Raw genomic sequence first — 25652 nt, forward strand, 5'->3', positions numbered from 1 at the left:
ATAAAGAGGGTGCAGAGCACTGAAAATATCTGACCAGTCCGGTCACCCAAAGGATTCCATTTGTTTAAAAACATTTGAGGATGAGTCATTGGGATTTGCTTTGTGAGAGAAATAGTTGGAACTTCGCTTCAGTAAATGTCTCCTCTGGGCAGCTGAACAACGACCATCAACAAAAAGCCAGAACCAGCTAAGTGTAAATAGATCTCTGGAGAATAGAAAGTTGGAAGAGGAGGAAAAGGGGAGTTGGTGATAATTTTCATAGTTATCAAATTAAATCCGTCCATGACCAGAATCTTTAAGTTTTCGAAGCGGATAAACTACTGTTAAGAAAATCTAAAACCTTCTCCATTGTCACATTGGATTAGTTTGTAAAATTAATCTTTTTTTAATGTGGAAAGTTGAGACTGGATGGAGCTTCTTTTTTATGAAATAAATGTAAACGTGTTCTGCAGCACATTTTGCTAGTATACGTTAATGGCCGATATTGTAGTGAGATGGTTGGCCAAAGGAAGAGGGGTGTGCAGAAAGCTGAAAATACCTGACCAGAGTCGGATCACCCAAGAGATTCCTTTGTTTAACGACTAAGTTCCTCAATTTGAGGGAAGAGTCTTGCTGGGATCAGCTTTGTGAATGAAACTTTCAAAGTTGAATTTTATCTTCAGTGAATGTTTCCTCTGGGTGGCTGAACAATGACCACCAACAAAAGGCCAGTATAAGGCAAGCATGAATAGACTTCAGAGGAGAAGGAGCAAAAATGTAAATTTGGGTTGAAAACTGAAGAGCAGATAGAAAGCTCTCTCCGAAATCGAATAAGAACTTGGACGAGTGGGCCTCTGGCATAAGTTAGATCCCCCGAGGCTTTCACAAAGGGACTAAAAATGGGGCTTGTGTCTTGTCTGGAAAAGCTCATTCTACGGATTTGTCATTCATCCATGGCGAAGCCAATACTGTTTTTATAAAATAAACATGGTTTATAAACTGGACAGGTGTTTTGTTAAAGATGGAAAACTATTACAAACTGGAGAATTGACAGACTGCTTTGGCCCGGCACAATGAAGATCATGGCTAGATAGTTCACTTGGTGCACCTTGTTAAGGAGACATTAATATACTTTTTAATGTTATGTAGTAATTTTGAAACGTTCCTCGGATGGCATTTACATTTATCAATGTGTGGCAATAACATTTTTTTTTTGACTATTGTCTTCAATATCGTTCCTCTAACTTATTGTGAGAGGGAAGACAAACTTGTTCAGGAACGATAACTTCAATGAGTTTCATAAGTGTTTATACATGACAAGAAACTCATATTACACTTGGTAAGTGGTATACACCGATTCCAAAAGTGCTCAATATCCTAAACAGGAGTGTTTAAGTTAAATTGTTAAATAGCAAAATGTTTCAGGAGAAAAATTAATCTTATTTGTCTTACCTGACATCCAACATATTTGTCATAACCAAACGTGTGCGCCAAACATTTATCACAGTTCTTTCCAGTCACCCGTGGTGGACAAATGCAGCTACCATCAACAGGGTGACAAGTGCCAACAGTACACCGGCAACCTGTAAGATTAAGACAAACATTGAAGGGACAATTCATCGAACAGGTTTTCAGTATTAAAAAAAAACTAAAACAAGCTAGACCGATTTCCATGGGACAGCTAACAAGACCTACAAAAATTGAAAGGACCAAAGGTTGCAATTAATGATGGGACGATTCCAATATATTTTTAGATTCTGATACAATTATTGTTTAGGATTTTTTTTATATTTATTTCAAAATTTTAAATAGTTACAAAGTTTTTGCTTTTGAATTTTCGGGTTACTTTTCATACTTGGCCTTTTGGCCGCCAAGATCAAAGTGTAGTATCTGTTCTTCAGATACTGCACTTCAATTTCTTGTTCTCTTTCGGTGGAGGAGCAGTCCTTCACGACTGAGACAATTTTTATTTTTGTACCTTTTCTCCACGTTAAAAAACGACCCTGGTGTCTAACTGTCCCGTGGGGAGGCATTGTAAATAGGTACTATAAAAATGTGTAATGTTTTCACTATACAGAGTCCGTTGCTTTGCATTTGTAGAGACATTGTTCAGGAAGTTTCGTACAGATTGCCTGGAAAAGATGTATGCTGATTTGACACTTGCCTGTGAAACAAAAGCATAAGTTAAACGAGAACAAGGTGATTAATCTATACTCTTCTAATTTGGATTTTTTTTCATATTAAAAATGCTTCTTTCTATTGGTATTTTGCTTCCCCATAAAAGCAAAATGTGACACAAGGTAGTTTTTAATGTGTGGGGGGGGGGGAAGCCAGCTCCCAAAGGAAGGGCAAAAGGGGCACTCTGGTAGGGACCAAAAATAATCGTTCCAGTATAGAGGGCCTCCCTCCCATTGACCAAGGACAAGTGCAGTATCAGAACAAACTACTACACCCCAATCCCGGACCAAAGACCAAGAAAAATAAAAAGGCTGGTCTTTTTTCTAAGAAAATAGAACATATATGGGTCAAGGAATTGCATTCATCTGCAAAAGATCTAGCTAACTTGCCTATTTTTAAATTAGCATTTTAATTCCATATTAGTTTATTTTCGGTTTTCTTATGGGATGATCATTTTTAGTTAACTATTACGTGTAATTATATTCATGCAAATATTTTACATGATTTATACTTGCGTAAAAAAGATATAGTAAATACAAACCTTTTTATTTACCACACGTTTAAAAAAATTGTCTACCAAGGTGTCAGCTTTTAGTTTACAGACTTAATATATTGGGTCCAATATCAATACTATGCAGATTTCGTATTTATTATTATATTAGACCCAATGATTTAAAAGTTTAATAAAAGTGCGCCACCACTGAGAATCGAAACCAAAACGTTTTGCTTACGATTTAATTTTTCGTTCAACGTTAATGCCTGATCTATGGAAACCCGTTTGTTACAAGGCTAAAACTTAAAACCTGAATCAATACCTACGCATGCATATTCATAATGCCGTCGTTCAACCTTCATCTGGCAAATTCCAATTTTAATTTTCACAGATTATCCCCGGTTAAAACCCAAACATAAAATTTTCGCATGGTTTGAATACCCTATATATTAAGTTTCAAACTGATTTGCAAAGAGAAAGTGAAGAAAATGTTTATTACATTTTAGGTCAGAAAGCCTAAGAACAGGTTGGTAAAGAGTTTTGGTTTGCAAGAAGACCTTACCCAATACCATCGAAAGCAGTTTAAGAAACTGCCAGATAAATTTCAAGAGCGAATACTTACGTCGGCATCTGGGGAATCCATAATATCCAGACTTGCAGGAGGAGCAATCACGCCCAATAATGTTTGGTCGGCAGCGACACTGACCTCCAAATGGTTTGCAGGAGAAGCTTAGAGAACCATCGACATTACAGCGGCAATGAAGTGCACCGTTATTGTAGTCGGCAGTTAATGCGAACAAACGGTTGCGACACATTTTCAGGCTTTCTCGACCAGGCCTAGGAGAATTGAAAACGGGTAGTCTTACTACAATGACAATTTTCTGAAACTTAGACATTCAACATTTATATTTAAAAATAGCACTCAGTAACTTCCAATCCTGCCTTTGTGTGACTACCTGGGAGATTTCAGCTGAGTCTGGATCTATGAATATTTGGGCACTGCTTTACAATTTGTCATTGCTTTGAGGGAGACAACTAAGAGATTCGTTCATTTTTTTTTTTTTTTCATCTTTTAGTTTAGAACGCTAATAATGCTGTCAATAAAAAAAAAAAAAAAAAAAAAAAAAAAAAAAAAAAAAAAAAAAAACACAACTTACTTTTCGTGTTTTTTGGAGAGGGGTATTCAATTATAGAACTTGTATAGTTTTTAATAGGTGCTTCTGCAGTTTAACCATTTTCTGTAAGTAATGCGATATTAACCAAGCAGAATAAATAATGATGGCAGCCGCCACAACACTCACCCACCAATGTAAACAAAATTTTTGTGAAATATTAAACAGTTCTGTTCGGTTAATGTCAGCACGTTACTTATGGAAAAAGTTAAACTGTAGAGCACCTGTTAAAAACTATACAAGTTCTACAATTGAATGCCCCCCTTAAAAAAAAAAAAAAAAAAAAAAAAAAAAAACAGAAAAAAGTTTTTGTAAACTGCTCGTGAAAACTTACTGACAGCTTATTAGCGTCCAAATGAAGATGAAAAAAAAAATGAACGAATCTTAGAAGCGTGCGATCTCAGATCAATGACAAATTGTAAAACCGTCAAAATTGAAGACAGGTGTGCTTTTTTTATTGTGCTTAAATATCAACAGATATTGAGAAAGGTGAAGTTTGAGGATCGGAATGGGAGAGGAAGATAAAAGGAAAAATTAGGAAGCCGAAACGAAAGAACGCTGAAAAATTATCAATTGTAACAAATATTTTTATTGAAATTTAAGACATCATTTCTATGTTGTAAATGCTATTACAATTCAAAATTTTGATTGTTCTTGCACAAAGTTTTAAAAATTTTATGCAGGACCAGCTACTGCATAAATAACCCACCCCTGCCACGTAATTTACATTGGCCCAGTTAGTCTTAATGTAATGTAAGATGCAGCCGCAGCAGAGATTGAACTCCCTACACGAGTTTGTAATGCAATTCAAATTTTATCTGTAGCTGAATACTTAATTTCTCCAAGGCTATCAAGGGTATTTTTTATCGTGACAATCACTAGATGGGTTGCCTACCACGGCTTAAGAGAGCCCCATCTACCCTTCAGATGGGGATAGACTGCGCCAGTTTCCCAACCTACATACAGCGCCTTGCCTTCCCAAATGATCACCCATCTGGTACTGGCCAGGCTCAATGTTGCTTAACTTCGGTGATCTGGTCAGAACCGGTGTGTCAACGTGATTGTGCCGTAGTCTTGATACAATCATTTACAAGGGTTATACCTTTTGTTTTTTTGATCGAATAGATCAGAGGGGATTACAAATTGTACCATTATAATTGAACTTCTGCATTAATGACCTGAAAGCTTCATCTGCTGCAGATCGTGACTAAAAAAAGCAACCCATCATAGACGTGCATCAGAAACATGTCGTTGAATTTTTAGCAAAAGTGCATTTAGAATGCCGATGACACTGTAAAAATAGGTTCTGAGTACAAAAGGTCCCTCGTTTTAGTGATACCACTTCCGTCTTTGTATCTTCAACTTGAGCTGAAAAGTAGGTATTACTTTTGGAATTATGCCTACACCCGTTAGTATATTGAGAAAACTAATTTAAATATGTCTAGTTAGTATTTATAAACATCAAAATCCAAGAAGAACAAAAATACTAACTTGAGTTGGAAGGTCTCGTCCACACATTCACTGAGAAATTCGGCAGATTTATCAATTGGAATGAATTCCAAGACATTTGGCGAGTACTGTGAGGAAGCGATTAGCATCACATAATCCTAAAAGAAAATACGTAGGAAAAATTCAATTATATAGTACATCATAAAGTTGATCCCCCTCCCTCAATCTCATCACCCAGGGTGGCTCACTTAAAAGTGGTCCATAAAATATAGTAGAGGAGGAACATTCTTTTTAGATTACCTGTAGGGTTATAAAAAGATGCTGGAAGTGTTCCCCACTGATATCTATGCATTCCTGGACAAGTTTAACGTTTGCAGATATGCCTGTAAATCTCTGGTGATTCCCCTTATAGCGCGGGTAATGTTCTTTTAGTTGGTCTCGATTGTGAGGATTATTTGCTTTGTTTTAAAGCCCCCCCCCAAAGATAAAAATGACAAGTTTGGGGAACATGGGGGGCCCAAAACCCTTTGCTTATTGTTCTTTCATAAACATGTCATGAACTCGTGTCAGTGATCTGCAAGAGGTGTGGCATGTAGCGCCATCTTGTTGGAAACAGAATTGCATTCTGTCTAGTGGTGTCAGTTGGTCGGTAAGAGAAAGATTAGAGAGATTGGGTTACTTTTAAGTGGGCCATCCTGTAGCCTTAGAAGTTAAAGCGTTATATGCTAATCTGTTCTGCTTATTATCTAGGGCAATTCTTCATGCACGTTTCGTTTTCATTCAAAGTTGTTTTAAGGCAGCCTGATTATATATATATATATATATATATATATATATATATATAAATAAACACTTGTTGAAAGGTAAATTTTTGATATAGACACGAAACTTGATAAGCTATTCAAACCTGTGAGACCAATAAGATTTATTTAGCAGAAGGGTTAAAAAGGCTGCTAAAAGGCCAAAAGTGAAAAATTGGAACTCTGCAGGCATAGGTCAAACTTTACGCATGCACAAATATACATTTAAGTCTTAATTTATAAAGTTTGGATATGCATGTGGCCTTAGCTCTGGAGAGCTAAATTTTTTCATTTCAATTCTAGCCGAGTTCACCCAAGTCTTTTTTTTTTTTTAATTTTTGAAACTATATTGATTACAATATGGAGAATTGGTTCTAACAATGCAAAATTTGTATAAATTAAAGTATCATTTAAGCATATTGTGGAAGCATGAAATAAAAAAAGCTATTGAGCAACTATGTTAGCGTTTTTAGGTTGTTTTTTTTTACTTTTCTATACACCCGAGTCGAACTACACCAGATTGTTGTGTAGTTAAAATACAACATTGAAGATTTTATGTAATGTTTAAAATGTGCTTTAGCGTGAAATAGCATTCTCTCCACCCATCGCACCAAAATTTAAACATTTTTCGTTTGTCACGTCTACGTTTGAAATGATATTCTCACTAATGATTAATACTTAGAACACAGATTCTTGTTTAAGTTTCTTTAAATCTTGGCCGCTTGTACAGTATAATGGAATTTTGAATAAAGGCATTTTAGATAAAAACGTCATACTTTCGTGCCATGTCGAAATTAGTATAAATTAAATATGAAAGCAATCCAGTAGATGTGGTAGATTTCTTTATATTAAAAAAAAAATAAATAAATAAGGAGACACTAGCAATTCGACATTTTCTATTTTTTCAATGATTGCAAGGGAAGTTAAGGAGATAAACCAGTTTGTCATACAGAATTAGTCGCACAACTCTTCTACATTAAAACATTCAATAAAACTAAATTCTATTTTCACTTGTAATTATTTTTCCATTGAATCTTTTCATAATTCTTGAAATTTATACAAATTTTCCCATGACAAGGTTTTTACCAGAAACGCATTTGTTTGAAAATCTATTATACTAGACGATCATAGAATTGAAAAAAAAAATTAAATTGCTTACCAGCCAGAAGTCTACAGCAGAGGTAGAGTTAAAATTGATACGAATCTCCCTGTCTTCAATATCCAAGAAATATTGACCCTTGTTCCCAAATTCAACAATCGCCCGACACCCAGAGGCACTAGAGCAAAACTTGGCTTTCAGAATTCCTGTAGAATAAAATATACATTTATTTCAACTTGATATTCAATTAAATACTTTGCAATTAACTTTGAATAAATTATACAACTAAATATAAACTTGATATTCAATTAAATTATACAATTAAATATAAACTTTGAATAAATTATACAACTAAATATAAACTTGATATTCAATTAAATTATACAATTAAATATAAACTTTGAAGAAATTATACAATTAAATATAAACTTTGAAGAAATTATACAATTAAATATAAACTTGTAAAATTTGTAATTTAAATAAGTTGGCAATTTTTTGTTTTTTAATAGAATCATATTCAAGATGGCTGCCATGCAATTTTTTGTTTTTAATAGAATCGTATTCAAGATGGCTGCCATGCAATTTTTTTTGTCGCAGGAAATTTTGGCTACACAAGAAGTTACCAAACCTTTGTAAAGATCTAATCTAAAAAAAGCCAAGGAGAGGACGAAATTGATATTACCACTGCAGTCAAACAAAACGAGAAAAAGAGGAAGTAAACTTCAGCCGCGACTTTAATACCCGTTACATTGTCACTGAATAAGTCACTGCTTCATTATGCCATAGTCACTGATGTAAAATGGGGGGGGGGGTTCACCTCAAATACACAACCGGAATGTTCGAGTAAGATTATCGCTACAGTCCTGTCTCTTCTCTCGTTGCCTTCTCTCCTGGCTGATCGGGAATCATCTCGCAGCACCCAGAAATGAACATCGTTTTATAGGTTCCGTCTTCATGCACACGAGATTATGCGAGAACGGAGGAAATAAAAATGCTGGCCGCCATGTTTGTTCTTCCTTTTCTTCGCCTGAACTCACTCGCTGAGCACCAACGGTAAGACTTCTTTCTTGCTTCTAACCACATGCCTCCCTGATATCAAGATCACATTTCATAGTTTCATCCACTGTGGCGGTCGCCTCTCTCTACTTGGCCTCTGAGGTGTCTCGTCCTCCTCCTGTGGCTGCACACTCCCCTCCACTGCTTCGCCCTCAACTGGTCTGACGTCGAGAATGTGCCTCGGGACTCCTTCCACCACAATGTTACTAGTGTTCCTCCCAGTCACGCGACCTCTACTCCATTGTGTGGTGCATCGCGCCCCCGGTGGCTTCACCCATACCTCGTCCCCGAGTTTAATTGTCCCTGTGGCCTCTACTTCTCGGCTCCACCCTGGGATGTCTCCAGGAATATGCAAACATTGACAGTTGCGGGACCATCTCTGGTACTTGTCCCAGTTTAGGCGACATGTTATACCAGAAGACGGCTTGCTCAGGTGAGGTGCCTCCTCTTTCCGCAACTGCCTTTATGGTGCGGTGGTTTGTCTCTACGATCCCGTTGCCACTAGGTCTGTAGGCAGCTCTGAAAAATTGTTGGATCTTTCATTTCTTCAGTACTTCTGTCACTGCTACCGACTTGAACGCAGTCCCGTTGTCGGTTAACAACTCTTCCACAGGGCCTCGCTCCAAAAACACCTCATCAAGGATTGCCGCTATTTCATTGCCTGTTCCTCCACGTGGCTTCTTCCATAGGGCAAATCGCCCAGGCCCACAGTCAATCATGGTCAGGTAAAGTCCACCCCTGTAATGGGTGACATCGCATGCCAGTCTCTCCCAGGTCCCACTCACCTCCAATTGGCCAGCTTCATGCATGCTTGGAGCAGGATCAATCGACTGACATCTGTCGCATGTCCTGACCACTTGCCTCACCTGCTCCTTGGTGATCCTCGGGTCAACTTTTTTCACTAAGTACCAAGTCCTCTCTACCCCCATATAGTGCAAATTGTGCAGTTCTCGCACGCCAACATCACCTAGATCCGATGCAGCAACAACATCTTTCTTTGGCAACTCTTCATTCTCGTGAGAGCATCTGCTCGGTTCTTTTCTGAAGCCTCCATGTCTACGCGAAGCTTCAAACAAAACTCTTGCATCAGCCCAGCCAGCACCCCAAGCCTGCGCTTCACTAACATCTCCGCAGCCCCTTTCGTTTTTATCCTTTTTTCGCTTGAAATGATACTTTAGCCAAGCAAACACCGTGGCAGAGTGTTTTGATGCAGATGTCACGTAGTCCTCATTTCAAGGCCAGATTGACTCCTTTTATTGTCGCGTCTAATTCCGCCACATCAATGTGGCGAACGTCATTCTTTTTCCTCAACCAGGCTGCATCTTCTGCAACTACTCCTCCAATTTCCAAAATGACCCCTGTTGCAATGCTGCTCGCATCGCACCACACGACTCCATCCAATGTTCGCGGTATGTTCCAGGTTCCCCGGACTGGGTCTTGCCGTTCTGCTTCTTTCAGGAGCTCTTCCATCATGGCGACCGTTCTTTCTCCCACCTTATCATTCCATCCTCGTCCTTCAGCGTGTCTCTTTATGTAGCTGCATGCTGGTCTAAGCCAGCTAGCAATGGGGTAATGTCCGATCAACTTTCCGCATATGGAAAAAAGTTCACGTCTGTTGAGCTCCTGCTTCAGTTGTGGGATCTCGTTTCCTCTGCGAAACTCTAGGCCGCCTGACGCACCTCATTTCAGTTTTAGGCCCAAAGCAGCCCCTCCGTCTAATTTTTCCGGCTCTTTGGCGACCAACCCGAACTTCTTCAAATGAGCTACCACCTCCTTGGCAGTTACCACAGTTTCATTCACCAGAATGTCGTCTATGTATGAGCTCACTACCCCATATCCCTTTCCCATTGTCTCCAGAATCTTCCTGAGGATAGTTGACAATCTTGGGTGCCGAATTTAACCCGAACCCTACTCGCGTAAGGCAGTAGGTTTTGCCTTTGTACTTGACCAACTGATATTTCCAGAGCTTCTTGGCAACATGGAGTTGCAAATAGGCAGATTTTAGATCTACCAACGTAGATGTGCCATTCATCTGCCTCCATTCCCTAATGGTCTCACTGCACACATCTATGGTGTCGCCTCCCGTATGGCACTTAACATGGCCGTTCAGCTCTCGGAAATCCAGGACCGGTCTTACTTTCCCTTTAGTTGTTTGCAGAACAGCCATCAACGGCAAAATGCCCGACTCCACATCATCCGTCCAAGGCATCAGTATCCCCTCCTCAATCCATCGGTCGACTTCCTGCTCAAACTCCTTTCTCGCCCCTCCTCTAAGTGAATTTGTGTAGCACGCCACCCTGTTTGTCAGCGATGGCGCTTGATGTTTCCATGCCCACTCCACCGTCCACCGCTCTCCGCTGAATTCGGCTCGGAAGTCCTGATCTTTGATCGACAATTTTCTTTCCTCCCCGGCCTTGTTCATTTTACCACTAAATGGCCTCTTTGATTGCATTTGTAACACTGTCCATTGCAAGAACTTCCTGCAGGCTCCGTGGGCTGGGTGCTCCCCAAGATTTTTGCAGTTCTAAGCAGCTCACTCACATCCAGCGTCTTAATCCTTGCTACAAGGTCCACTTTTTTAAGCCATCCCACCACATCACCGTCGCCATTAAAAGGCTTAATCATGTTGCTTAAGCCTGCGTTGGCCATCGCCGAAATAGCTTGATGTAAAATAGGGGGGGGGGTCACCTCAAATACACAACCGGAATGTTCAAGTAAGATTATCGCTACAGTCCTGTCTCTTCTCTCGTTGCCTTCTCTCCTGGCTGATCGGGAATCATCTCGCAGCACCCAGAAATGAACATCGTTTTATAGGTTCCGTCTTCATGCACACGAGATTATGCGAGAACGGAGGAAATAAAAATGCTGGCCGCCATGTTTGTTCTTCCTTTTCTTCGCCTGAACTCACTCGCTGAGCACCCACGGTAAGACTTCTTGCTTCTAACCAGTCACATAATTTAAGACTCCATACAATATGATTGGTTGGTTGTTTTACGGCATATCAACCCTTTTCAGGTTATTTAATGCCGAATCCAAAGATTTAAGAAAAATATTTTAATAGAATATATTTGTTTTCAAGTCTGTTTCTATTTAACCCATAGTTGCGACCCTAGCAGGTACTACTACTCCGGGTCAGAGTGGACCTGGGAGCGATGGTAATTAAAGGGTGGCTCCACACTCCCCAAAGACCTGAAGCTGGGGCCTCACTGGATATAGTGGAAGGTGATATCCAGGACCATCCAGGCAATAGGAAGAAAAAGAAATCACAAAAAAAAAAAAAAAAAAAAAAAAAAAGTTACCTTTGAATTCTCGGTCCTTCGTATGCACAGTGACGGTGACATCGAAGCCCGGATGAGATGGTTGGTAATAATGAACAACCATGACATGCTCATTTGGTCTCACGGTACCAACAATATCGATGGATGGCTAAGAATAAAAAATTAAGTTTAGAAAAGGCATTGGTTTTATTTTGATTGAAGAAGCACATGCATTCAACTGTCAATTTATCCATCTTATCAAATTATCCTCATGTGGTTTTTAGCCTTGATAAAAGGTGACACCTTTAAATATAAACAGTTCAGTTAAAATTCTTTTTATACTTCAATGCAAATGTATAATTCTTTAATACTTTAAATTAAAAATTGTGCTTTATGCATTTTAGTCATTTACAATCGCATTTTTGTCATTGTTTTCATCCAAGGTTGCTATACAGCAAGCTTTTTTTTTTATGTAGAAAAAGCTGCGAAGAGACGTTCAGCGAATTATTTTTAAAGGTTTTATTCAGAGAATTTATTCAGGAGAGAGAAACTAATGCTATCTAAGAAAATTAAGTTTAAGTAAATAACTAGCAAACTTAAAAGGAGTGACGTGCATAAACAGACTTAACATTCCACTTAAATTTTAACATTGGGGAGGTCTTATTCGCACGGCTTCCATGGAGAGACAGATTTGAGAACCTTAGTTTCATTTTAGTAAAAAAAATGTGACGTCATTAGTCAACCTTTTTGTGTTGTTGCTTCTTGTCTCAACTTTATATCACTAATCCTTCATTCAACTCTGGGAATGATGGTTTCACAGATCTGGGTTATCACACACTGTGACCCTTGTTAAAATTCACACTAGCTAACTTAGTCATCATAGACATGTAATAATTGCAAACGTCAAAAATTAACGTATGCATATAGAATTAAGAAAAAGCGGGGAATCAAAGATGCAACATTTTGACTTGCTGTCATTGAGCACTGCTTACAATTCATGTCCATCAATTTGGCAGTCATAGGTACTTAATCTCCCTAAATACAAGATGGAACGATAAAATTGTCGCTCTAGCAAAGACATGATTCCATTTCCATTTTATGAAAACCGGTTTTTTGTTGCAGATCATCTAGTTGGCCAGTTGTCTACAAATCCCAAGAGCGATAAGAACCTTCTATTATGTCTGACAATGTTCAACAAGGGAGATTGGAGAGGCTCCACTGTACAACTTCTGCTCTACAGATCCAAGTTATGAAAACAGGACCATTGCCAACACCCTCAAAATGCAAATCTGGACTGTTCAACGTTTGAGGGGCACAGCTCTATGAAGTTTCCGGCGACAGTTGTGGCCTTTGGTGTGGTTTCAAGTGAGGGGCACATGCAACCTAACCTTTGCAGTCGGCTTAAAAGTCAATACCGAAGTATACTTGGATGTGCTGAAGAATGGTGATCCTCTGGTGCAATCAGGTAGCAGACCATGGGTGTAGCTGGTTGGTGGTTTTACGGCATATCAACCCTTCTCGGGTTATTTAATGCTAAATCCAAAGATTTTGAAGAAAACATTTTTTTAATAGAATATATTTGTTTTCGGTTTCTATTTGACCCATAGTTGGGACCATAACAGGTACTACTACTCTGGATCAGAGTGGACCTGGGAGCAATGGTAATTAAAGGGTGGCTCCACACTCCCCAAAGCCCTGAAGCTGGGCCTCACCACTGGATATAGTTTAAGGTTATATCCAGGACCACCTGGGTGTGGCAGCAGGACTCGGCATCAACCCCACAAGTTCAAAGAGATCCAGGCTTGGCTTCAGAAAGAGTGCCACAACTTTGTACCATCTTCTAACTACTCTTCCTCCTCCCCGACCTGAACCTGCTGGACCGTTTGGTCATACGCCAAGAACAGGACCTCTCAACACCAAAGCCAGCCTGATCGCTTGTGAAAAGGCATGCTCCCAGTTCTGGACCCGTATTGAGTGAGTGATTTAGACTGAAGTCAACTACACTGAATATATATATATTAATCCTTAATTGGAATTCATTTTTAAGATGAGCATTATATATATTCATTTATTTATTTCTGACTATTCTCATCTTTATTAGTTTTTGATCTTTTATTGGTTTTGTTTATTCACAACGTTTCGGCCAACTATTCCTCTGGCCACCTGACGAAGGCCAGAGGAATAGTTGGCCGAAACGTAAATAAACAAAACCAATAAAAGATCAAAAACAACTAATAAAGATGAGAATAATAGTCCGAAATAAAAATAAATGAATACACTGAATAGATGTCAGCTCTACTACATAAGTTGCCTAAATTGATTTTTTTTCTTTTTTCAATAAAAGCTGTGTTTTCTTTGGGGCGACAAATTGATCATTCCACCCTGTAAGGTGTTCATTTCTGTTAACTCTGGAAATAGTATAACAGTCTTGGGAGTCAAAGATAACTGACTTTGTTTGAATCTCCTGACTGGCAGTAATTGTCACATCCTACACTGATGATTGCATAAGCATAAAGCACTAGTGTCTAGGTATAAAAATTGTTAATATTTTATATACAAATATTAAAATTGGTTTCATTCAAGAAAATTTACCTCTTCACTGTCCAATTTAATCAGCCCACTTGCCTCATCCCAAATATCAGGAGGGAGGCTCGTAGCTTTACGATCTTCGTTAAATCCGCTCTCAGCTTCAATTGTATCGGAACCAACAGGAGTAAGAAATTGAGAGGAAATGCATCTAGAAAATAGAAAAATTTTAACATTTTTTAAAAAAAATAAATTTTCAAATAAAGAAAATAGATTAAAATATTTAAAAAAATAAATTTAATTTAAATTTAATTTTAATTGTTGGAATATGTTGGACATTTTCTCGAAATTAACTTCCAAACTAACTTATCTCTAACCAAGTCTTTATCCATCTTTCATTTTTATCAGCGTCCCCTTGCTTTTTTATTTGGCTTTCCCCCAACCAACTAACTGCTACTTCAACTGTTCTACAACTAACCCAAGATTTATCATCCATTCTTTTAATGTGTCCATAACATGAAAATCTATTCTGCACGTTTCCATATACTGTTTAGATTTAATTTGGAGTTCAAGTTTGATCTTGTCTTTACGATCAGCTGTTCATTCTCATTTCTCACCATGCAACGTATATCCTCAACTCACTAGCTAGGTTTCAGTTCCTATCAGTTCATTACTAGGAGATTTGTTCTATCGATTTGTGAATCACTATTGTATTTTTTTTCCTGTATTTTTTAAAACTGGATACATGTCTACTTGGTGACTATTATTGTGTTTGGTGAGGGGTGCACAATTTCCGCATGTTGCAGTATATGGATTACTGATTTGTTGCTATGTTAGTGTTCTTTCTTGCATGTTTTTGTATGTTTTCTTTTTAAGGTTATAAAAAAAATTAATCCCTGTTTACATTTGTACTTTTGAAAATTAAGTATTTTCAAACTTATTTACTCACTAAGAGCTCTCACAGGTTATCCTCAGATTAGAAAATGGATCTGAACCTCATAACCCTAGCTTATCTTATTTTGTTCTTTTAGTCCTCATTCTATTAGCAATGTTTCTGACAAAGAGGGGAAAATTGCTGTTTTCTGGGTCAGAATGAATACTTATTCACTAGTTTTTAACCTTAAAAATAGCATTTATTTTTTAGCTCCTTGCATCAAGTGGCTTCATACCATGTCTAAAGCAATTAAAAAAAATTGCTCACCAACGATAACCAATTGTTTTCCCCTGAGTACGAGTGACATTACCAAGTTATCTAATTTATACTTTGAAAACCCGATGTCAATTTAGAAGTTACGGGCTGTAATCTACCCATCCGGTGTTTCCCCGGGATGCTGTCAAGCAATTTAGTTCTTTTTATTTATTTGCACTTTAAAAAATTGTACAGCAAAAGTAATAGCACTAGTTGCAGGGGAAGATAACTATATTCAATTAAAAAATAGGATTCATTCCTCTTGCTCATTTTTTTTTTCGGTCATAACTGGAAAATGTTTCCACAGGGTTCAATTTTGTAATATCAAATTCAATGACTAAAACAGAAATGCATGGCTTTAGCGTGTATTATTTTATTCGATGAACACAATTATGTTACAGTATATTTATAGCTTTTTTTTCTTACTCATTTTCATATTTAAATTAGGGAGTTTGGAAAAGAACCTTTTAAGTTTTTGCTAACATTTGTATATTTTTGAGTTTGAAAATCTGTGCAAGTTTGTGTGTCTTGTTTCTAACTTTTAACTGGATATAATGTTGCTATATTCTTGACCAGCGTTGCCATGAATATTTGAAAGCAAAGTTATTTATCGTTGATTGATTGATTGATTGGTTTTACGGCATATCAACCCATGTGGTCATTTAATGCCGGAGTCCTTTTTTTTTTTTTTAACTTTTTTTATTGGGAGGGGGGGAATGACTTTTTCAGCCTTTCCTCCCATTTTTTATAAAATTGAACTAAGAAATTAAATGTTGTATTTATACATTGATGTGTATATTTGGATGACTTTAAATTTCCTTAAATTTTCTTATATAAATTTACTTTCCTTAGGTATGCTAGAATATTTGCTGAGTTGACCTTTTCAAAAAGGTCTTCCATATTGCTTTCTGTATAATATAATTTTCTAGTTGGGGCAAGGTCATCACACCCAACTAGGATATGTTTTACTGTGAGTGTCTCCTGGCATGGGATGCACTCTGGCGCCGATTCTCCATTTAGTATATAAGAATGAGTAAAGTTGGTGTGCCCTATGCGCAGCCGAGTCAGTATCACATCTTCTCGGCGTGATCTCTTGATGTCCGGACATCGTTCCTTAAGTTCAGGTTTGATTGAGTATAATTTGTTGCCCTCTTGCTGACTCCACCGCAGTTGCCATTTTTCCTGTATGTATGCTTTTATCTGGGGTCTAAGATCAGTATGTGGAATCTTAAAATTGTCAGTTGGAAGGTGAGAAGATCTTTTTGCAGCTGTATCTGCCCTGTCATTGCCTTTGATCCCCACATGGCTGGGGATCCAGACAAGAATGTTTTTAGTAGTTGAAAGGATAGATTTTTTCTATTAATTTTGTTGTTAGTGGATTTTCTTGTTTTTGATTTTGTATAGATAATAGGACTGATAGAGAATCTGTGAGAATGATGAAGTTTTTGGTGGTTTCCTCTGAAATTATGTTGAGTGCTAGATCGATAGCTATAGTCTCTGCAGTGAATATAGATGCTTCATTTTGAAGATTTCTCTTCATTGTGGTTTTATGGTACGTTGCTGCACATCCAGTGTGATTGTTGCTTTTAGACCCGTCTGTGTAGATAAAGGTGTAGTCTGAATATTGTAATTTTAAATGTTGAAGTTCGTTGTGGTATTCAATAGGGTTTGTGGTAGATTTGGATTTTTTGTTTAGGTTGAGTTTTATTTCAACTTGTTTCATGGTCCATGGGGGTGTTTTAGGCAGTATGAAGTTGTGAATGCTGGAGATTGGAATTTTCGATTCTTCAATGCTTTCCTTCATTCGGAGCCCGAACGTTTTGATAGTTTTTCTCATGTTAAAGAGTTCTTCATATTTAGGATAGAAGGTACATTGGTATGCAGGGTTGTTTGGGCAAGACTTCAGTTTCAGTAAATATTGAAGGGCTAACTTTTCTCGCCTTAGATCTAGTGGGGGTTCGTGTGCTTCCGTGTATAGACTGTTCACGGGGGAAGTTCTGTATGCTCCTAGGGCCAATCTTAGGCCAGCATGGTGAATAGGGTCTAGGCTTTTTATATATGATGTTCGGGTTGATCCATATATGAAACAACCGTAGTCTAGCTTTGAGCGGACTAGTGCTCTGTAAAGTTTAAGGAGCGTTTCCCTGTCTGCACCCCAATCGGTATGTGCTACCACTCTCAAAAGATTTACAGCTTTGTTACATTTTTTTTTCAGATAGTTTATGTGTGGGATGAATGTTAACTTTTTGTCAAATAAAATCCCTAAGAATTTGTACTGGTCAGTAACTGGTATGGGCATTCCTTCCATGGTTAGGACAGGATCATTATGCATGTTCTTTAGTTTGCAGAAATGCATGCATTTCGTTTTTCTTTTGGAGAATCTAAATCCATTCTCTTCCGTCCATCTCATTACTTTGTTTAAGCACAATTGAAGCTTCCTTTCTATTATAGATATATATCTAGATCTACAGCATATTAGGAAGTCATCCACATATAGGGAGCAATCTACCCCAGGGTTAAGGTTTTTTACAATGTTGTTAATTCGGATACTGAACAGGGTCACTGACAGTATACTCCCTTGAGGTACTCCATTCTCTTGTTCTTTCAAGTCCGAGAGAGCTGTGCCAACCTTTATTCTGAACCGTCTATTTTTTAAAAAATTTTCAATAAAAATTGGCATTCTGCCTTTTAGTCCAAGCGCCTTCAGATCCCTTGTAACACCGTACTTCCACACAGTATCGTAGGCTTTTTCCATGTCAAAAAACACTGCTGTTAAATGTTCTTTCCTTACAAAGGCTTCTCTGATGAAGGTTTCAAGTCTGACTATGTGGTCTATTGAACTTCGGTTTTTCCTGAATCCTGTTTGAAATTCTGTAATAAGATTCTGTTTCCAGGAACCAGATTAGTCTTTTGTTTATAATCCTTTCCATGGTCTTACAAATGCAGCTTGTTAGAGCTATTGGCCTGAAATTCAATGGATCTGAGACGTTACTTGATTGGGATTGGATGTTTGAGTTTTCAGATTTGGGGATTGGTATTATTGTGGCCTCTTTCCAGGTCTCGGGTACGTTTCCACTGGACCATATAATATTGAAAATTTCAAGTAGGTATTTCATTGAGGCTTCTGGAAGTTTTTTGAGGATTTCATATGGAATTTCATCGGGCCCTGTAGCTGTGTCATGGGATTTGGTTAGCGGTTCTTTTAATTCTGGCAAGGTAAGAGGTTGGTTGTATTTTTCAGTATTTTGTGATTTAAATAGAATTTTCTTTTTCTCTTCCTTTTCTCTAATCTTTTTGAATTTCTCTGTTTGTCTGTCCCATGATGACATTTTTGATAAATTATCTGCCAGGTTATTGGAAATGTCTTTTTGATCGGTGTATATTTTGTCTTTAGAGATGTGGGATATTGGTGTACTACTACACTTTCCTTCTATTTTCCTCATCATGTTCCAAACTGTTTTCGCCTTGGTATTCACATTAATTTTGGATATATAATTTCTCCAAGTTGTTCTTTTGGATTCCTTTATGATTCGTCTGGCTTTTGCTCTGTTGTTTTTGAAGAAATCCAGATTTTCGCTTGTTGGATACTTTTCGAATTTTCTCAAGGCAGCTCGTCGAGCTCTGATGGCTTTTCTGCATTCTTTTGTGAACCAAGGTTTGTTGTGATTGTTGGTTTTGGTTGTTTTCGGTATGGTATTATTTGCTATGTTTGTGAGTGTTTTAATGAAGTAGTTCAAATGGTCATCTTCATCATTCTTTTCGATAATTAATTGGTTTTTGCACTGTTCCTGGAAGTCTTCCCAATCCGCTTTATGTAGGTTCCATTTGGGTGTTTTTTGTTCAGTGCTAGTACTTAGACTTTCCAGGATGATTGGGAAATGATCACTCCCACAGGTGTCATTGTGTACTTTCCAGTCATAGTCCATATATATGGAAGGATCACATAAGGTAAGGTCAATGGCGGTGAAAGTACCTGTTGCTGGGTACATATAGGTGTAGTTTTGATTGTTAAGGAGGCATAGATTATTTTTATTTATTATGTTTTCTATTTCTTTTCCTTTTTTATTTGTTTCTTTACTTCCCCATATTACATTGTGACTGTTGAGATCTAGTAGAAAAAAGGGTTTAGGGAGTTGTTTTATTAATTGAGTTATCTCAGTTTCGTTGATTGTATCTTTTGGAGGGATGTATATTGAGCAAAGTGTTATAGTTCTATGTAGAGTCACTGAAACTGCAATTGCTTGCAAGTTTGTGTTTATATTTATTTGTCTTTGAGGGACTTCATTCTTCACAAGTATTGATGTGCCTCCAGAAGCTCTGTCCGTATCTTTATTTATGTAGTTGTAAGATGTGTAGTGTTTTATGTTGATGGTATTATTTTCTTTCAGAAAGGTCTCCTGAAGACAGACAAGTGCTGGGCTCATATTTGTTATTAATAATGCGAGTTCATTTTGGTTTGCTTTTATCCCTCTGATATTCCATTGTAATATTTTGTTCATCATTTGGAATTGTGTTCAACTTCCATCGTCTCCAATCCCTCAAATCTATTTTCTGTCGGAGTCCCTGTTCGAGATATAGATCGGGATCTTTCTTTTCCTGTTTTTGTTTGTTTTTTTTTTTTGTCTGGGGGGATTTTTGATTCTTTCCTGGCTTGTGATGTGTTTGATGGTTGTTCGGTTGTTTTTGTAGAAATGGTTTGTGGTTTTGTTTCTTTTTGTGGTTCAGTAGTGTCTTTACTTATTATCCTTGGATTGGTTGCAGACATTGCACTATTCATTTTCCTCATTTCTTCTAATAGTTCTTTCATTTCCTTTATTAGTTTGCTTAGGACATCAATTTTCTTGTCAGTTGTATCCGTTACATGTATATGACCATTTTGATTGTTGATTGGATTAGTTTTTTTTGTTGCATCTGCATATGTTTTAGTTTCGATGATTTTCCTGGCCTCTGGGTAGGATATATTCTTTATGTTTTAGTTTGGTCACTTCTTTTTCTCTTTTCCATATTTCGCAATATCTAGAGCCAGCGCCATGGTTTCCCAGGCAGTTGGCACACTTGAAATCTTTTCTGCAGTCAATGTGTGGGCCACTTTCTCCACATCTTCCACACACTGGTAATCGTGTGCACCGATCTTGATGGTGTCCAAACTTCTGGCACTTGAAGCATTGGAGGGGGTTTGGAATATAAATTTCTACATTTATTTTCATATATCCGACTTTCACTTCTTTGGGTATGGTGAGGGAATCGAAAGTTAGTATATATGTATTGGTATCGATTTTCTCACCGTTTTTTTTAATTTGTATGAATTGAAACCGAAATAAAAACTTATGAAATATATATATATATATATATATATATATATATATAACTTGAGTTCCTTTAGCCATAATCGAAACCGAAACAAAAACTTATGAAGAATTCTTGATAAAATTATTTATAAAATAACGGTTGTTTGCTTGTTTTTTGTTTTCCAGCATATCAACCCTTTTCAGGTTATTTAATGCCGAATCCAGTGATTTTGAAGAAAATGTTTTTAATAGAATGTTTTGTTTTTAAGTCAGTTGCTATTAAACCCATAGTTGGGACCCTAACAGGTACTACCACTCCGGGTCAGGGTGGACCTGGGAGCAATGGCAATTAAGAGGTGGCTCCACACTCCCCAAGCCCGTAAGCTGGACCTCACCATCGGATGTAGTTTAAGGTCATATCCAGGACCGGGAGTAAGGTAGGAAAAAATAAAATAAAAGGGGGGGGGATAGGCTGTTGTTTTTGTTTTTGGTTTTGCAGAACATAATTAAGTTTTACAAAAAAGATCAGAAAACAAAAAAAAACGTCAATGTAGGTGCATTTCGTCTCAGGAAGCCACAGGGCAGCCTGATCTGGTAGCACCAGGCAAAGTTATTTATCTTTGACCCAAACTGGCAAAGATTTCATCAGGGGGACGGTTTTTACTTTAAAGAGATTGTATTACAGGGAACTAATTTTTTATCAAACAGTTACCTTCCTTATTTAGACTCCTTCCTGGAAGAATCTATAAAGGAGAATTATCTCTGCAAATGTGCTTGTTTGTCTACAGAGGAGATGCATGTGTAAACTATGGAGTTCCATAAGATGTTTATGCATCTGAAGTATGACAGACTTAGGTAATCAGAGGTCCAGCTTCATCTATAATATAAATCTCACCCGTGTTTAAATGAATGTATCTCGCAAAAAACTTTCGACAGAGGCAACGGATTTTCATGAGATCGGTATTATTTTGAAGCCCGACACTTGATGACATATCGAAAAATTGACTAAAAATATTAATTCCTTCACTCTCAATTGGGCACTTTCATACAGGGAGGAGTTGCTTCTTTCGCAGATATTTTCGAAAGTCATCTCTTCCCGATTGTCTTAATTTGAACCTACGTAACTTCTGATTTGGCAAAGAGCGCAGCAGCTAACGCGTCACTTTTTTTCAGGTTCTTTTCCACCTTTGCAGTAAGAGTTCGAGCTTGCCTGCCTACCTACTACCACTTTTTGCTCAACCAACACCCTTACACACCACTTTTCTGTTTTCACGTCATTGGTTCGAGCCTGCCTGTTACAACTTTTTTTTCTTTTGTTTACTCAACACTCCTACAAACACTCAGGATAGAAAATTCTAAAAGCAAACTGACCAAAACTCCACTAGGAGTATCATGGTTTCAAAATCATCACCTCCATTTTCCTTTCTTCACCTTCCCTTAAACAAAAGATGCAATAGGCTAATGCAAGCTAAACGTAGGAACAATATCCGGGTTCAGTGAATACATTCACCTTCCCTTCCATTCTTGACTCTTCTATGCACGTCAGAATCCAAAACGTCAATAATTCAAACAATTGACTTTATTTTTAGACAAAATTAATTTAAATGGAATCAACAAACTCCCAAGCTACTTTGATTGTATAAATTTGAGTCGTTTGTCTTGTGGGGAGCGCCACCACTAATATCATTCCTCCCAAATGAATACAGCCTGCTTTGGCCCAGTCAGGCAGCTTGGCTGGCAAATCAGTCAGAGATTAGGAAGAGGCTCCCGAAGTGACGACTGACACTACCAGCCACATCGAAATTCACCAGCCAAAGGATTCCCAGCAACAGCAGTCGTCTCAGCAGTTCAAACAACCCTTATCAGGGCTAATAAGGGTTTCTACTAATGCGATTCAGTACTGCTTGCCTCCTGAGACCCACAGCAACCTCGCTTGCACCTTCAGTCTGCAACCTCGACTGTGCCTGGCTCCCTACCGACTGGCCGTTAACACGGACCCCTACGTTCTCAGTGTCATCCATTCCAGATCGTCCTGACGTCCAGCCGATTGTTCCAGACCCAGCAAGCAACCCTAAACCACGCTATGTCTAGAGTACTTGTTCCAGCCCTTAGTCTCCTGTGACGTGCGACCTTCTGGACAACCAGATCACGATTTCACGCTTCATTTACAAGTAAATGACGAACCCTCGTCTTTAACGAAAGAACCTGTGTCATTCTTTGCCTTTTTTGCTGTTTACTTTTTGACCGTGTCTACTGTGTTGGGTCGATTGTCTCCAGACGACTAGCCGCACAACAAGGGGGTGAGCCATGAGTATACCGAACTGTTTTTAATGCAAGTTATTGTAAGTAAAATATGTCATGTCAGTACATAAAGAGAAATAAGTTACTGCTTTGGGTAACATCAGGTAAGATTGCTAATTAACATGCAACAAACTTTGTTTAAGCAAGAGTTGACAAATCGACTTTTAAACGTTATTTTAAGCAAAAACAGTATGTACTTATTGTCATGTCGAAAATAGTAATATATCCAAAAATTGAACATTCATCGAATAGAACTTCTATTGTGTTTTTAGTAAAAGAAAAAGTATTGCTATAGACAAATACTGCAGCCACAAGTAATCTAAAATATTAGTTCCGGGGTATGTCCCTTGTGTGTAGACATACTAAAAAATTACTTAACTTTCCATGAAAGTCATTTTTGGATATCTTACTGTTTTCGGAATAAGTACGTAATATTTTTTTTTACTTAAAACTACATATTTAAAAAAAAAAAAAATCGATTTGTCGATTCTACCTTAAATATTTTATTTAGTCTTATATAATGTGATCCATAGCACAAAAGGGTTCTTCAAATGCTAGACTTTTTTTTTTTTTTTTTTACAGTAATCACCACTTATCAAGGCCCGGAAGCCACTCAGGGATAAGGGTTATTGCAAGTACATTACGTTAGTGTGGAGATTTGATGAAGTGTTTACTTAAGAGGGCGGTTCATTAGGAATTTGTTAACATTGGACTTGAACACATCCGGTGGGAAGCAGGCAGACGGAACAGAGTTCCACAGGCGTACAGTTCTAAGAAAGAAGCTTTGTTCATGGAATCCACATTTTGATTTAGGCACATATAAAGACTGGGGGAAATTTTTCAGTGGATTCGGCTAGACGGGTGTTTTTCGTGAAAGATTGGCGAGGGGGGACCAGAGATTGGAGTTCAGACATGCTTTTTAATATCGAAACACTGGATTAGTTTCACTTTTTTTCAAAAGATTCTGATGACCTGTCATGCATCTTGAGACAAAGAAACAAAAACCCTCAAATTTGACTACAAACATTAAATTTTCTACTTACTCTCCATTGACCTTTATGCACACAATGTTTGGTCTGATGTAACCTTGAGTCCATTCTGATGCTGGAATAGCAGTCACAGAATCCTTAAAAAAAAAAAAAAAAAAAAAAATTATATTGCTTTGAATTCAATAAATATCAATTTTTGATGCAAAGAAAACAAACGCATCAATAACAAATTGTAAAGTAAAAACCTAATCTTGCTGAAAATCGCCCCAGACAGGACATGAAGCCACTTCATGTAAAGAGCGTAATAGAACTACTATCGAACCAACAAACAAGCGGGTTCGATCCAGAAAAATAGCAATTCTTATCCCTTTGTCAGAAACATCGCTCATGTAGAAGACTAATAGGTTACTTCCCTTTGTCTAGTAAATAGATTATCTCCCTTTGTCTATTTTTAATATATTACCATTTTGGTTCTTGTCCAGAATTTCCTATATTAAAGAAAACGCCTGAAAAATCTATGTACATAGTTGTGACGAAATAAAAATCATGTAAATTTATCAAGTAGTTTAATTTATAAAATAAAATTTTACGAGTATCTAGTTTATCTCGTACGCCATTAAAAATTAGATAAGTCTAGCAAGTATAAATTATCGAGTTATGTTGTAATGCCTACAAATTCCCATTAATTGATTAAAGTTTTGTTTTTTTTCCATAAAACTTATCAATTCACATAACTTTTGGAATTTGGTTTTTAGCATGTTTGGAATCAGTTCATGATCAAGTTTAGAAAAAAAAAATGGAGTCATACAAATGGAAGTTAAAAAATAGCGATTATTTTAAGTATATGTACACCTTTAAAGCATGTTAAGATTACATGTATAATACTAAATGGATTTTAATTTAATTAAATTCCTTATTTACTAATATAGCAACAAGATAAAATATTTCTTGCCTGTACAATTTTTCATTGCATTGTGTTTAGGCCACTAATTGGATTTTATATTCTTTCCTTCTCAGAAATATAGTTTATTACGTTAATTGATGACCATTACCCTCTGTCTCGATACCTAGCCATCAAGATACCATCCCAAATGTATTACTCAACTTTCATGTCCCCACCCCCTCACTCTTCAAGTCAAATACTTACAATGAAAGCTGCGACTCTTTCCCTTGTTGCAGTAAGCGTTATGATAACCCGACCAGAAGTGAAGTTGAAGTGACTAATTTCATCTTTTATCTTCATCTTCACAACTTGACGACAGAGGGTGCTGAAAAAGAGACAGGAATTTGGTAAACAAGAAAGAAACTTAGTTTGTACATAAATCGCAAATTAGGTGATTGAGGACATGGTCAGCGGATTCAAAGGTCATAAAAGCTTGACGTGTGTGGAAGTAGACATTCAAACTTTCAAATATAAAATTATTTTGTGTCTTTAAAGTTCTTAACGATTCTCATGTATTGACTGACTTCCTTTGGAAAGAATTTACAATCGTATGAAGGTGGATATGATTAGGTTTACATTTTTTTTATTTAAACTAAATAGTTTGACTATTAAATAAACTTAAAATCTTAAACGGAAAGTAAAACTGCCGGGAAATGCCAGGTTGTTTTTGTTTTACGGCATATCAACCCTTTTCAGGTTATTTAATGCCAAATCCAGTTATTCGGAAAAAATAATTTTTTAATAGAATATATATTTTTAGTTGGTTTCTATTTAGAATATAGTTGGGACCCTAACAGGTACTACCACTCCGGGTCAGAGTGGACCTGGGAGCAATGGCGATTAAAGGGTGGCTCCATACTCTCCAAAACCCGCAAGCTGGGGCCTCACCATCGGATATAGTTTAAGGTCACATCCAGGATCGCAATGCCAGGT

General features: G+C 37.4%; 1 protein-coding gene across 1 annotated transcript in view; it reads right to left on the bottom strand.

Annotated features, from left to right (window-relative positions):
* Positions 1–25652, bottom strand: part of LOC145261093 (laminin subunit alpha-like) — a 192906-nt gene that overhangs the window by 94226 nt on the left and 73028 nt on the right. Inside the window, exons 21-28 of the mRNA XM_080119281.1 lie at positions 24924–25044; positions 23831–23913; positions 14076–14220; positions 11526–11652; positions 7231–7376; positions 5314–5429; positions 3273–3487; positions 1432–1562 (exon numbers count right to left, since the gene is read on the bottom strand). Of these exons, the coding sequence (XP_079975407.1) occupies positions 1432–1562; positions 3273–3487; positions 5314–5429; positions 7231–7376; positions 11526–11652; positions 14076–14220; positions 23831–23913; positions 24924–25044 (1084 nt within the window). The remainder of the gene's footprint in view (positions 1–1431; positions 1563–3272; positions 3488–5313; positions 5430–7230; positions 7377–11525; positions 11653–14075; positions 14221–23830; positions 23914–24923; positions 25045–25652) is intronic.

The sequence above is a fragment of the Euprymna scolopes genome, chromosome 37 (assembly GCF_053919585.1).
Source record: "Euprymna scolopes isolate OS-2025 chromosome 37, ASM5391958v1, whole genome shotgun sequence".
Taxonomy (NCBI): Eukaryota; Metazoa; Mollusca; class Cephalopoda; order Sepiida; family Sepiolidae; genus Euprymna; species Euprymna scolopes.